Below are 15,546 nucleotides of genomic sequence, written 5' to 3'. Positions count from 1 at the left end.
GGTGGGGATGTTGCACTTTATCAAAGAGGCTTTGAGGGAGTCCTTGAAACGTTTCCCCTGCCCACCTGGGGCTCACTTGCCGTGTAGGAATTCTGAGTAGAGTGTTTGCTTAGGGAGTCTCGTGTCGGGCATGCAAACAATGTGGCCTGCCCAACGGAGCTGGTCGAGTGTGGTCAGTGCTTCGATGCTGGGGATGTTGGCCTGAGCGAGAACACTGACGTTGGTGCGTCTATCCTCCCAGTGGATTTGCAGGATCTTGAGGAGGCAGCGCTTGTGGTACTGCTCCAGCGCTTTGAGGTGTCTACTGTGTATGGTTCACATCTCTGAGCCATATAGGAGGGCGGCTATCACTACTGCCCTGCAGACCATAAGCTTGGTGCCAGATTTGAGGTCCTGGTCTTCAAATACTCTCTTCCTCAGATGACCGAAAGCTGCGCTGGCACACTGGAGGCGGTGTTGGACTAAGTCCCTTGCTGATAGTAGGCTCCTGAGGTATGGAAAACGGATCCACCACAGACCCAATCCACGTCCGGACCAGGATCAAGCAGGACTGCGTCATCGCGCCAACCCTCTTCTCAATCTTCCTCGCTGCAATGCTCCATCTCACACTCAACAAGCTCCCCACTGGAGTGGAACTAAACTATAGAACCAATGGGAACCTGTTCAACCTTCGTTGCCTCCAGGCTAGATCCAAGGTTGTCCCATGCTCTGTCATTGAACTACAGTACGCGGACAACGCTTGCGTCTGCGCACATTCAGAGGCCAAACTCCAAGCCATCGTCAACATTTTTATGGAGGCGTACAAAAGCATGGGCCTTACACTAAACCTCCGTAAGACAAAGGTCCTCCACCAACCTGACCCCGCCACACAGCACTGCCACCCTGGCATCAAAATCCACGCGCGGCCCTGGACAACGTGGACCACTTTCCATACCTCACTGTATAAAGGACAGTTTCGGTGGACTATCGGGAGAACCACAGCGGAAATTCAACTGCTGGGTGTTTAGACAGTTAAAAAAAACAATCAGATGTCGCTGCAAGCTCATTGTGCAGCCAGAAATCAATCTTGCGGTGGAATCAGTTGAAAGGAGTAGATGTATATAATGCTGAATTCTGATTAATTGGAAAGAAGCAAGATGAGACACATTCCCCCACACCCATCTCCATGTCAGACACAACCATGAAACCTTATTCACTGAAATGCTAATATATACAGAGGCCAATAGGCAATGACCAGAATGCTTCTGCTCCATAGGGACTGTCCATTTACCCCTGACACACATGCAATTCAGTCAGATGTGACACGAGTACAGGTTGTACCTCTCCAGTCCGAGACTCTTTGGTCCGGCAATATCCCTGGTCCAGCATCATTCCCGGCAAGGGGGGGGGGGCGGTGGGGAGTCGGCACGCTGTGTCCTGGGGCTGGCCGCTCCTCTTCTCCCCGCTGCCTCCGGTGTTCCCTCCTTGATCGGCTCAGTGCGGAGAGGAAGCGAGGCGGCTGACTTTGAGGCGCTGAAGCTGGGCCTGTGAAATGCTGCCCATGCGCAGTAAGCCGGGTCGTTGTCAGCAGCACCTGGTAAGTCGAAGGTACTGCTGACAACGCTAGGGTCGGTGTGACCTCCCGTGGTGCGGAAAATCCTCTGGTCCCGCACTGATCAGGTCCCGAGGGTGCCGGACTGGAGAGGTCCAATCTATTGTTCTGAGCCTTTGATATCCAAGTGAGTTTCACTGGGCATCATTCTCAATCCCATTTCCAGGAATGTTAGAGGACTTCACCATTAACCAGTTCTCATGATTGGCAGAATTGAGGCCAACGGAGAGGAATTTCCCAGATTTTTTCCCCCAAATTGGCCTGGGCTTTTTAATCTGTTTTTTTGCCTCTCCCAGGAGATGACATGGTTACGGGTGGGGTGGAGTTTATATGTTGTGATACACAGGGTATCGCAATTGTGTGGGACAGGCTCCATGGACCAGATGGTCTTTACCTGTTTGTCATTGTTCGTATGGGAGAGCATCAATCAGGGAGACTCAGATGGATGGGAGCCAGGAAGATCTCACCATCAATATTACAGAGCCTGGATGCAACAGCAGGACCACAGGAGCAGGACACTGAAGTAGATCGTGGCTGAGCTGTACCCCAACTCCAGTTAGCTGCCTTACCGTGCTGGGGGTGGGGGAGTACAATGTTCCAGTTAAACTGTGCGCTGCACAAACTGAGGCGCATGGGTTGCGGAGAGGAGCAAGTTCTGGGTCTTAACTCAGGCTGTAATTGACCCAATACATCGGTCAAACCCCAGTGACGTAAATCCATGCACGGATTCTTCACTGTAATGTGGAATTCACTCGGAGAAAGTCTGATTTAAACTGAAGAATTTGACAGCAGGGTTATTTACGATCACATTGCTGCTCCCAGTCCCACTCAATGAGTCTGCACCTCATCATCATCATAGGCGGTCCCTCGAACGAGGGTACCTGCTGAGCTGCTAACTGCCGCTAGGCCGGCCTGTGGGACCCTACCACAACTCAAACCATTTGTTCAGGAGCGGCTGGATTATGTTCCCAATTTGGTTTCCCCACACGTGAAAAGAATCTGAGGCACAGGAAAGTCATTTTAAAAGGTCAGAAACTAACAGCAACTTCAATATTCTCAGGCTCTAATCTTAAAGAGTCTTGTGGTGGATTCCACCAAAATAAAAAGGTAAGCAGTAGAACTGCTCCTGTCTCAGTGTCGGGGAGGCCAGACTGCGGAGGGTTCGGGCGGAGCAGATCGCTACACGTTCCCTGCTACCCTCAGCCACAATCCAAATTCCCAGGCAGCCAGCTCAATCGTGTGAAGAACTCAATATGAAGAAAGACTGGATCGACTAGACTTATATTCACTGGAATTTGGAAGAATGAGAGGGGATCTCATAGAAACATATAAAATTCTGACAGGATTGGACAGGTTAGATGCAGGAAGAATGTTCCCGATATTGGGGAAGCCCAGAACCAGGGGTCACAGTCTAAGGATAAGGGGTAAGCAAGCCACTTAGGACCGAGATGAGGAGAAACTTCTTCACTCAGAGAGAGTGGTGAACCTGTGGGATTCTCTACCACAGAAAGTTGTTGAAGCCAGTTCGTTAGATATATTCAAAAGGGAGTTAGATATGGCCCTTACGGCTAAAGGGATCAAGGGGTATGGAGAGAAAGCAGGAGTGGGGTACTGAAGTTGCATGATCAGCCATGATCACATTGAATGGTGATGCAGGCTCGAAGGGCCGAGTGGCCTACTCCTGCACCTACTTTTTATGTTTCTGTGTGCCCACCACTGCAACTGATCTGGGGCAAGGTGGGACCAGGGTCCCCGGCTTTTAAAGGCTTTTCCTCTTCCCTTCGCCCCCTCCCCCGCCCGATTCCCCCCCCCCCCCGCAACAGTTTTCTCTCGTGCTTCATAGGCATAGACAGATAAGTGAGTGGGCAAAAATTTGGCAGATGGAATATAATGTTGGAAAGTGTGAGGTCATGCACTTTGGCAGGAAAAATCAAAGAGCAAGTTATTATTTAAATGGAGAAAGATTGCAAAGTGCTGGGGTATTTGTGCATAAATCATAAATCATAAAATCTTACAACACAGAAGGAGGCCATTCGGCCCATCGTGTCTGTGCCGGCTCTTTGAAAGAGCGCTCCAATTAGCCCTACTGCCCCCATTTCTTCCCTGCGGTAATTCTTTTCTTTTCAAGTACATATCAAATTCCCTTTTGACAGTTATCATGGCAACAAATTTCAAATTAGCTCAGTAGGAGCAATCTCCCTTCTGAGTCAATTTGTGGGCTCAAGTCCCACTCCAAAATTTGAGCATATAATCTAGGCTGACATGTTAGTGCAGTAGTGAGACATTAAACCAAGGTCCCATCTGTTTTGGTGGTTCAGACTTAAAGATCGCATCGTTCCATTACAATCACTGGGGCCGATTTTCAGCAGCCCACTGCCCACTGCCGCCCACATTGGCGGCGTACGTCTTCCATTTGCCGCCTGCCGACCTTTGAGGGACCTTCTTCATGAATACCCCGCCCAAAAAACTGTCTGGTACCTCAACAGCCATCAGCGGCAATTTGAGCAGCACTTGGGCAGGCAGAGGTCTTGCTGAAAATCTGCCCCATTATATTTGAAATGCTTGGGACAGGGAAAGATGCGAGATCAACACAATTCTTTCTTTTTAGATTTATAGTTAAAAATTAAGTTATAGTTAAAAATGCATGAAACACAAAAGGTTAGTATGCAGGTACAGCAAGTGATCAGGAAGGCCAATGGAATCTTGGCCTTTATTGCAAAGGGGATGGAGTATAAAAGCAGGGAAGTCTTGCTACAGTTATACAGGGTATTGGTGAGGCCACACCTGGAATACTGCGTGCAGTTTTGGTTTCCATATTTACGAAAGTATAAACTTGCTTTGGAGGCAGTTCAGAGAAGGTTCACTAGGCTGATTCCTGGGATGAGGGGGTTGACTTATGAGGAAAGGTTGAGTAGGTTGGGCCTCTACTCATTGGAATTCAGAAGAATGAGAGGTGATCTTATCGAAACGTATAAGATTATGAGGGGATTTGACAAGGTGGATGCAGAGAGGATGTTTCCACTGATGGGGGAGACTAGAACTAGAGGGCATGATCTTAGAATAAGGGGCCGTCCATTTAAAACTGAGATGAGGAGAAATTTCTTCTCTCAGAGGGTTATGGATCTGTGGAATTCGCTGTCTCAGAGAGCTGTGGAAGCTGGGACATTGAATAAATTTAAGACAGAAATAGTTTCTTAAACGATAAGGGAATAAGGGGTTATGGAGAGTGGGCAGGGAAGTGGAGCTAAGACCATGATCGTATTAAATGGTGGCGCAGGCTCAAGGGGCCGTATGGCCTACTCCTGCTCTTATGTATGTTCTTATGTTCTTATGTTCATCTCTTCAAGGTGCCACGTGAACCATTCTTCTCTGAGATACAGGCATTTCCCACCCAAGAGGCAATCATTTGCACATGATCCGGGAGTTATCTGACTGAGGAGCCTCTGCATTGCATATTCTTGCCAATCATCTTCCCTTCCCGCCTGAATGGGCTGGAGTTCCATCGGCACCTTGTCCAGGGATCCATCGGCACCTTCTCCAGGGATCCATCGGCACCTTGTCCAGGGACAATTCTTCACCCGTGTGCCTTGACCAAGTGCCAGTGGCTACTTGATTGGTGGGGCTACCACGGCCAAACCGGATCTTGTCCTGACCCAAAATCTCACTGGTGGCGATTGGGATTGGGACCCTTTGGCACATCTCTGCTCCCTCACCCAGGTTGCTGCCCCCAGCTGAGATCGGCTAATCTCAGCATATTGAGTGGGGTTGGATCTGCGGGTTGTATCAGGGTCTGGTCGGGGGGGAGGGGGGACAAAAATGTATCTCGGGAGATCAAGATCACTGCCGAAGAGTAGGGCGAATGTTGGGGCAAAATGAGCCACGTTAATAATGGTATGGAACTTTCAAATTGTTATTTTCTTCTAAAGACCGCAGCCTCACCTTCAGCAAGACACCTGGCAATGTTTCATAGGCTTTGTGACGAAACAAACATGACAAACGGCGGCATATTCTAAATGGGTAAATCCTATTCGAGCGTCACCTGCAGGCATCACCCGGTATTACAAGTGCAACAATGTATGGGCACGATTTTCATGGAAATCTCCATGAATAATGCTGGCGGGTGACAGAAGTTACCAATTTTAATATATAGATATTACAGCCACAGAATAAAAATACAAACTCCGTAATATGCACCTACTGAGAGACATGTCGCGTCCAAGAGGGTCTCCTCTCCCTCCACCAAACACAAGGCCAATATGATACTTTACACTGTCAACAGAGGCAAGCGGGAAATTCGGAACCATCTCCAGTATGGTACCACTGTTGGGTTGGTGGGGGTGGAGGGAGAGGGTGGGGGGAAATCGGGGGTGAGAAGGGTAGAAAGCGCAGCACAGGGTGTACAAACACAGGGACAATATGCACCAGAGGCGCTCACAATGCAGCCCAGGGCCTGTTACAGCTCACGTCTTCCTCACCTGTGGCCCTCATCCGACGTGCTGCTCCATGTGTCCCTGGGCCTCCATCCACAGCCTGCCAACTCTGGGATGTTGCTGGCGCCAGATATATAGAGAGAAAATATAGAGCGAGAAAAAGACATTGACCCAAAATAAGTGATCGGCATCATTTCAGTAACACCAGTTATACCAGCCTCTGTCTCCCCCATCCCCCCGCCCACCCCCTGCCTGACCCCCGACAAATCTCTGCACGTGACCACACCATGAAAACACGGGCGCTTTGATGAAGCTGCACTTTTTTAAAACTAAAAGTGGAAGCACTCATCCTTTTGTTTGTCTTGGAACAGAATACATTTCTGATTTGTTACGGTTTTAAACAAAAGAAAAAAGGTATTAACAAACAAATGCAAAACGGGTTCATTGTTAATTGGCAGATCCAACGTTCAGAGACGACAGCCAGAATTTGGGGTCCGTCAAGGTCTCCTGCCTGATCCGAACAACCAGCAGAGAGGCTTAACCCTACGAACCTTGTGTTAAGTGCGACAGGACGAAGATCACACCGTTTGCAGATCTTTGTGAATGGCCCCCGCTGACAAGATCAATGTTTGGGTTCAACTCAGCAGTATGGCGGACTGCTCCCATTACTGTTAGCATGGGCTCAGAACCAGCAGTGCCGTTATTGGGAATAATCGTTAATCCCCCCCACCCCGCAATCTGCAGGGCTTCTATCTCTAATTCAGATTAACTGCACACTTGGATCAAAGCCAGTGAACAATGTTATTGCTAACAGAGCTTGAGGTTGCTAGGTTACCACACAGCTACTTACTCTTGAGAGGACCCAGGCTGTCCAGGAAGAGGGCCAGGCCAATACTGCAATAAAAACAAAGATTTCCCAATTAATAAACAATCATGCACAATCTATGAAGCATCAGGTTACTTCCTGTGTTATATTAGATTTCTTTCAGAAAATAACATTTTGGGATGCAGTACATAGACATGAGTTGTAAGTGTAGCATGCTTGGGAGGAAAAAGGCGACTTTGGACTTATGGTTCCTGTAATGTAATTGCTTCACGGGCTCTTTGCTTAAGAATTCATAGCAACACATTGCTATTAAGAACTAGTTGGTTTATTAGCAAAGGTTTAATAATCACACTACACAATCCACCAGGCTCACAACTACCTGCCTCATCGTGGATCCCCCGAACCCTACTGGCTGGGGTTTTATTGAGTCTTGTGAACATCACGTGACTGGCTGAGCCACTCACAACTCAACAGCTCTACAACTCTTTTTGGGGAGGGGGGGGGAAACAAAATAAACGTTAGATCAAATGCCCTCCGATCTGGGGGACACTCCAGGCACTTAACTGCCCCCTTTTTTTTCTAAATGTTTTTTTTTTCCATGGGGTTTTTTTGTGATTTTTTTGGGGAGGCATTAAAACCATATATTTTACAAGTGCCCCCTATAAAAGGGAAGGGGGACACTAAAAATCCGGCAATTAAAACAAATTAAACTTTAAAACATATAAAATCAAATCAAAATTTGATTTCAACAACTCTACAACTATTTTAAGCATACTGACAGGTGCAGACATTACAGTTCCCAAAGCTCGCCACCACTAGGGACTTCATCATGTCTAGGTCTGTTGTAGATGTTCACAAGACCCAATAAAACCCCAGCCAGTTGGGTTCAGGGGATCCACAATGAGGCAGGTGGTTGTGAGCCTGGTGGATGAACTGGCAACGTGTAGTGTGATTGTTAAGAGATGTTCTGCTTTGATTTGTCAACAACTCCATTATCGTTGGATCATGCGATTACCAGGATGGTAGAAAGTGAACTGGATAGACCTTGATCTTTTTTCCTCCAGTAATTCCTATGTTCCTAGGAAAGCAGCTAGACCTACCAGTCTAGAGTGCCCCTTGAATTCTTCATTAGAAGCATCCAGTTCACCAACTTGACATCCATCCTGCTGTCTAAACCATAAAGTTCTGCCCTGTCCAGTTGGCCCAGTGGATAAGTACACCACAAGGTCTGCACCTGAGCCACCCAAGCCAGGAAAGTACAAGACTCAATATCTGATCCATGTTAAGTCAATTCATCTCAGCTGGGTTGGCACTGCTACAATTTGACTCGGTGTCCTCGGCGAGGAAAGCAGGGCAAAATAAAAATCAGCTTGAGTTTCTGTCCTAAATCACAATCCACTGACATGATCCAAGGTTGTGGAGATGCAGGTGAGGACAACACAGTGCTCTGATGGGCGTACAGTGTAGTATCCCGCCAACATGCGCTACCCAGGCTCATGCTCACATGGAAAGGGCAGTGCAGTGCTATGGGCACCTACACCTCTGCAGGAATCACTCCCTTGAGGAGGGAAGAGGGAAATCAAAAGGGAAAAATATAAGATCTCTGATACAATCCAACATCAATACTCTTTGTGCAAAGTTCCTTGTATTAATGAGTAACAAACATCCTGATTGGCAGATTCACACCAAACTTTCAGCCAATCATCACGATGATTGAGATTTACCCAATAGCAATGAAATACAGCCAATTAAGTCACAGCTATTCCGTGCCATTAGCTTGGGAGATTCTCAGAAGGTGTATGGGTGGTGAGAAATCTTTTACAAAATTAGGTGACTGATTAGTGGCAGAAGGATTACAGATACAGTCTGATCCATGGGGAGTGGGAAGAGGAAGAGTCGATTAAGAAAGTGGGGTGGAGAATTGAATTCGAGTCCATTGCATTCAGAAAGTTGTGGATCTCGAATTCAGCAAGCGGCAATGGGGGGGGGGGGGGGAGGATTTAGGGATCTGTGTCTATGGCAGGAGACGAGTCTATGTTATAAAGATCCTGTGGTTCTGATCAGAACTTATAGTTTTCTTCTGACAGAATATCACAGATCGTGAGCCAATATATTTATCCCATTTCTCCATTGAAAGACTTTGAGTTAGGGTCGTCACCAACCCTTCAGGATTTCCCTGGAGACTCCAGGAATGGAAGGTTCATCTCCAGGATAATACTGCGAGCAATCCTGGAGAAAAGTCATTGGGGCGGTAAAATTAAAATTGTATGTTTTATTTCCATTTTCTTTCATTTATTAGTGCGAAAAATATTGGATATGGGAAAACAGCCGTTTGATAACCGTCAAGAATCATGCAATCAGTAACGAAGGGCCTCATTCCTTTCTGGTTGCCCTAGGAAGACGATGAGCCTTGAGGATGGGCGTGTCGGGTGACCAATAGCGGGAGCCTGGGGGCGGGGCATGTGAGGTGATGAAAACTCCTGGGATACTTCTGAGCAGAGTTGGCAACCTTGCGTTGGCTCCGTTGGGGATGGGACCCCTGACCCAAGTGGTCTTCCTTCCCCTGCGAGACCAGGCAGCGAGCAGCATCAGTCTTCGCCAGATGTCCGGCAAATGGGAATGGCCACCCGAGAGATTCTTTTCCTCTCCCCATCCCAGGATCGCCCAGGCCCATTTTAACCCTTCTGCCACTGCACTCGTCGATATCAGTTCACTCACAGCACAGACTGGGAACCCTTCCTAATCTGCATGGCTCTGCTATTCATGGTCTTGGTCAGCTGGGCCATCAGGGAGCTCGATGACCCACTCACAGCACAAACAATTATTTTTTTAAATCATGTTTATGGCTGTGTCATAGATCACTAAACCATTGCACGATGCGGGCAGACAAACTCATTGCTACACTGCAATTGTTGCCTCAGCTGTGCATGCACTGAGGGCAATGTGCATCTAAGGAACAATTCAGTTGGTCAGAATGCCTCCGGTTCGGTTTGGCTTGCGAGGGGTAATGACGAGCGACTCTAGGCTGTGTCAGCTGTAGCTCAGTGGGTAGCACACTCACCTCTGAGTCAGAAGGTTGTGGGTTCAAATCCCACTCCAGGGACTTCAGCACAAAAGATCTCGGCCGACACTCCAGTGCAGTGCTGAGGGAGCGCTGCACTGTCGGAGGTGCCGTCTTTCGGATGTGACGTTAAACCGAGGCCCCGTCTGCCCTCTCAGGTGGACGTAAAAGATTCCATGGTACTATTTCAAAGAAGAGCAGGGGAGTTCTCCCAGTTTCCTGGCCAATATTTATCCCTCAATCAACATAACAAAAACAGATTATCTGGTCATTATCACATTGCTGTTTGTGGGAGCTTGCTTGTGGGCAAATTGGCTGCCGCGTTTCCCACATTGCAATAGTGACTATACTCCAAAAGTACTGCATTGGCTGTAAAGCGCTTTGAGACATCCAGTGGTCGTGAAAGGCGCTATGTAAATGCAAGTCTTTCTTTCTTACCTACAATGACTACGATGAGGTTGAAAGAGATACAACATAACAACATGCAAACTATTCTCAGTTTGGGACTATTTGTGGTAATGCTGGCTGACACCTGGGGGTGGGGGGCTGACATCTGTGGGGCCAGAAAGCTGCCACACCTATGAGTTTTTTAGCGGTACTTACCGCTGGGAGGTCCAATGCTTGTGGGAAGTCCCAACGGTAATCCATCAAACTGGGGGCGGGACTTAGACAGGAAGTAGCTGAATTTGGAACGGGACTGGGGCTCCGCCGCTGTCAATCACTGGTGGCAAAGTGGTGATGTCACAGCGCGTGTGCGTCACCACACTCGCTCCCCTCCATTAAAGGGGGGAGGATAGGGCATTTTAAATCTTCGGCCACTGGACCAGCAAGGAGGGTTTCGGCCAGACCAGCGTCCTGGCACCCAAGAGCAGGTGCAAGGCCGCTTGTTGGCGGTTCGGCTGAACCCAGGGGCACTGTTTTGCCGGCCGATCGGGAATTTATAGATGGCGACCATGGCAGTGGGCCTTCCCCTTGAATGGCCGCCGTGCTGCTGGGCCGCGCACAGTGTGGAGAAGGTGCACCGGCAGAAAAACCTGTCGGGGGCACCACGTGGCGGCCGAGTTCAGATGAATTTAGCTCGGAAAGTTTTTAATGTTAATTAAAAGCGACGATGCACTAACTGATGACTCGCTTACGGCGGTAATTGGCATCGGGCACTATGGGGTCCAGGCTGAAAAATCCCCCACCTGAATTTGGGTCGGGGCGGCCATTGACTCCAAAGTGGTGGCCATTTGATTTTGACGAATGGGCCGTAATGGATCTGTTTCTCTGAGACCCTGAATTTCAGCCCCACGATCTCTCAATCTTTGTAACTGCAGAATTTGGCAAGAGCCTGGCCAGAGAAAGATAGACTTGCATTTATATCACGCCTTTCATGACCTCAGGACGACCCGCAGCACTTTACAGCCAACAAAGTATTTTCTGAAGTGTAAACACTGTCGCAATGTAGGAAACACGGCAGCCAATTTGGCTCGCAGAATATCTGGTGTGATAATAACCAGATAATCTGTTCTTAGCTGTTGGATGGTGTAATGTCTGTAAGCTTGGAATGTTTGCAGCTCCACACTGTGGATGTGGACGTATTGTGTACTGCAACTGCAGAGTTAATAATAAACAGAACCAGGCAGATTCCGGAGGCTTCCGAGAGAGCTGCCTGCCATGTTAGGAGCTGTGTGTGCTGTGCTCTGTGAAGATATCACATTTGGCGATGAGATGGGATTTCTCGGATGATTTAAAGCATAAATTTTGTTGGTGAAGGATTCAGCCAGCCGACAGAGAGACTTTGGAAGTTTCTGTCTTTGGAAAAAGCTACAAAAATCTGAGGTAAAATACAGCACACCGTGTGAACAGCTAGAGATTAAAATGGCAGGTGTAATCGAACATTTGGGGGAATATAGCCACACGACCGGGAACATTTTAAAGCGTATGTGGATCGGCTAGAAATGTATTTCACTGCAAATAACATAATCGAAGTTCCAGACAATGCAGTCCAGAACCGGGCTGTGTTGGAACGTAAGAAAGCGATCTTCTTAACGGAGGCGGGTCCGGCATTATACGAAACCCTTGTAAATCTGCTTGTGCCTGACGAGCCAAAGGACACAACACTTAGAGATTTTAATTAAGCTGGAGCAGCACTATAACCCCAAACCGTTAGAAATTGCTGAAAGCTATCGTTTCGGGATTCGGAATCAAAAGGCGGATGAAAGTATCAGTGATTACATCGTAGCATTAAAAAAGCTATTGATGCACTGTAATTTTGGAAACTTTCAAAACCGAGCATTACGGGATCGTTTTGTTTGTGGGGTGAAAAATGATGCGATCAGAAGGAAGTTATTGACGACGGATGACTTGACTTTTGAGATTGCTTGTCAGACAGCGAGGTCGATGGGCATGGCCAAACAATATTCCCGAGAATTAAATAATGATTATGGTCGTCAGTCAACCAAGGTAAATCACCTGCAGGTTCAAAGTAAAAGATGGTGGGAGCCCACAAAGTCTCAGAAACTGGAAATTCTAACAGAGCGTCAAAGTTGTGCGATAGGTGCCTGGAACAACACATTGCTCAAAGTTGTCCATACGTGAAGGCAGAATGTTTCTTCTACAGGAAGACTGGGCATCTTGCGAAGGCATGCCGACTGAAGGGTAAACCAGCTTCCAAAGCTATGAATCCAGCGTTCAAAGCTATGAGTAGAAATCCCAAGAGACCACATAGCATGGAAGAACAACAACAGGACGAGGAGATGTTAGAGTTACACGTCATCAGGAGCACGAGGTTAACGGACAGGGATTCGGAAAGCATCAAAATCCACATAGATGTTGCGGGATTCAAGATACCAATGGAAATTGACACGGGTGCATCTGTGAGTGTAGTACCGGAGTCACTATATCACGACAAATTGCGTGATTTTCAACTGGAAAAATCCAAGATAGAGCTGCGAGGCTACTCGGGAGAGAAAATTCCTGTGGTAGGTCGTGTCACCGTACCGGTGAAATATAAAGATCAATTTCAGAACTTGCCTCTAATAGTAGTGAAAGGAGATAAGTCTGCCTTACTAGGAAGAAATTGGTTGAGCTCACTGAAGCTGGATTGGAGTAAGATCTTCTGTGTGGAAGCGAGATTTTCATCAACCGATGAGGTTATCAAGAAGTATCCGAAGGTGTTCTGCGAATCGGGCAGTCCAATCCAAGGCTTCAAGGCGAGTGTCAGGATACAGAAGGACGATATATCAGTTTACTACAAGCCACGTTCCGTACCATATGCACTCAAGGAGAAAGTTGAGCAAGAACTCAAAAGACTAGAGACTGAGAACATTATTTGTAAGATAGATCGATGTAATCGGGCTACACCCATTCTTGTTGTACCCAAGTCCAATAGTAAGGTAAGATTGTATGGTGATTAGAAAGTAACCTTAAACCAGGTTCTAGAGGGTAATGTACCCAATACATTGCCGAATATAGAAGATTTGTTCACAACAGTGACAGGTGGTCAGATCTTCTGAAAACTGGATCTTACGAATGCCTACTTACAGCTTGACCTAGATGAGGAGTCCAAGTCATGTTTGACTATAAATACTCATTTGGCCTATATCAATTTAATAGGCTACCGTTTGGATTGTCTTCTGCCCCTGCCATATTCCAAGGGGTGAAGAACCAGATTTTGCAAGTTATTGAAGGGGTAGTATGTTATTTGGATGACATACTAATTTCAGCACCAAATAGGCAAATTCATAATAACATATTGAATGAAGTCCTCAAACGGCTAGAGAAGCACAGAGTACGAGTGTCTGCTCGTAAGTGTGAGTTATTTAAAAACTCAGTGGAGTACTTAGGGTACAGAGTAGACAAAGATGGTTTACATCCAACTATGGAAAAATTGGATGCAATTAGAAATTAACCCACTCCCAGGAATGTCACTGAACTTCATTCATTCTTGGGTCTTTTGAACTATTATGGGAAGTTCCAACCAAATTTGGCTAGTATTACATCCACCGAATGAACTATTGAAAAAACAGGTCCATTGGAAGTGGTCAAAAGAATGCGATACAGTGTAAAAGCAAATTGGTAGAGAGCACCATGTTAGTTCACTATGACATATCCAAGGAGATTAAGCTAGCATGTGATGCCTCTCCGTATGGAGTTGGGACAGTGATCTCTCATGCATCACGTAATGGGGAGGAAAGACCAATTGCTTTTGCTTCACGCACTCTCAGTGCCAGTGAGAGTAATTATGCGCAAATTGAAAGGGAAGCTTTGGCATTAATTTTTGGGGTCAAGAAGTTTCACAAATACTTGTATGGTTGTAAGTTTATTATCGTTATGGACCATAAGCCCCTAACAGCATCCAAAGTCCCCAGTTCCAACATGAGCTGCAGCCCGAATGCAGAGATGGGCTTTAATTTTGTCAGCATATATATGATATTGATTTAGGATGCGATCAGCTGATCACAGTAATGCTGATGCAATGTCTAGATTGCCTTCCCCATCACAAGTTAAAACCGATAGGGAAGAAGTGTTTTATTTTTCATACATTGATGAACAACCAGTCACAGCTGAAGAGATTGGTAGAGCAACCAAACGTGACCCAGTGATGTCAAAGGTGTATGAGTATATTGCAAATGGATGGCCAAACCAGGTAACAGATAAAGATACACATCCATTCTTCATTCGTAGGAATTAATTATCAGTCGATAAAGATTGTAGCATGTGGGGTGCAAGAGTGATTATTCCAAATAAATTCAGGTCCAAATTATTAGGAGACCTCCATGACCAGCACCTGGGAATGTTCTTGACCAAGAGTTTTGCACGCAGTTATTTATGGTGGCCAGGTCTTGATAAAGATATAGAGTACATTGTGAGTCAGTGTACGACATGTCAATCAGTAAGCAAGCAACCACCACCAGTACCATTACAGCCATGGAAATGGCCTCCCAGGGTGTGGCAAAGGCTACATATTGATTTTGCTGAGTTAGAAGGACAACAATTGTTCATTGTAATTGATAGCCATTCGAAGTGGGTTGAGGGGTTTCCAATGTGGAAAATAACAAGTAAAACATTAGACATGTTGCGAAAATTATTTTCTTCATTTGGCCTCCCTGAAGAAATTGTTTCGGATAATGGACCACAATTTCGTTCAGAAGAATTTGCACAATTCACGAGCAAAAATGGTGTGAAACATACCAAGGTTCCACCATACCATCCTGCTTCGAATGGTGCAGCAGAGCGCACTGTACAAATTGTAAAACGTGCCCTCATAAAACAAATGTTAGATGCAAATCCAAGGAAATGACAGTTGTCATTGGACCACAAACTAGCTAATTTTTTGATTACATATCGAAATACTCCTCATACAACTATTGGTAGAACACCAGCAGAGTTGTTTCTCAAACAACCAGACAGCCACGAACCAGATTCCCGTTGTTAAAACCAAATTTGGCACAGTCCGTAGAAGAGACACAAATAAGACAGAAAGAGAATCATGATAGAGGTAGAGTAAAAGAGAGAAGTGTGAAATTAAACCAGAAGGTGAGAGTGAAGAACCATCACCATAAATGGTTAAAGTGGTTACCAGGAAGAGTGGTGAAGATATGTGGTCCTCGCACATATTTGGTAAAGATGTTTGATAATGGACAGGTTAGGT

At 46.5% G+C, this 15,546-nt stretch overlaps 1 protein-coding gene across 3 annotated transcripts in view; it reads right to left on the bottom strand.

The window, feature by feature from the left end:
• Nucleotides 1–15,546, bottom strand: part of LOC139227789 (transcriptional enhancer factor TEF-5-like) — a 498,356-nt gene that overhangs the window by 41,665 nt on the left and 441,145 nt on the right. For all 3 annotated transcript variants that reach the window (XM_070858838.1, XM_070858840.1, XM_070858839.1), the window contains exons 7-8: nucleotides 6,872–6,915; nucleotides 6,067–6,141 (exon numbers count right to left, since the gene is read on the bottom strand). In XM_070858838.1, coding sequence (XP_070714939.1) covers nucleotides 6,067–6,141; nucleotides 6,872–6,915 — 119 coding nt within the window. The remainder of the gene's footprint in view (nucleotides 1–6,066; nucleotides 6,142–6,871; nucleotides 6,916–15,546) is intronic.

This window comes from Pristiophorus japonicus, chromosome 17 (genome assembly GCF_044704955.1).
Source record: "Pristiophorus japonicus isolate sPriJap1 chromosome 17, sPriJap1.hap1, whole genome shotgun sequence".
NCBI lineage: Eukaryota > Metazoa > Chordata > Chondrichthyes > Pristiophoridae > Pristiophorus > Pristiophorus japonicus.
The sequence above is the reverse complement of the archived record's forward strand: the minus strand, read 5'-3'. Positions and strand labels throughout refer to the sequence as shown.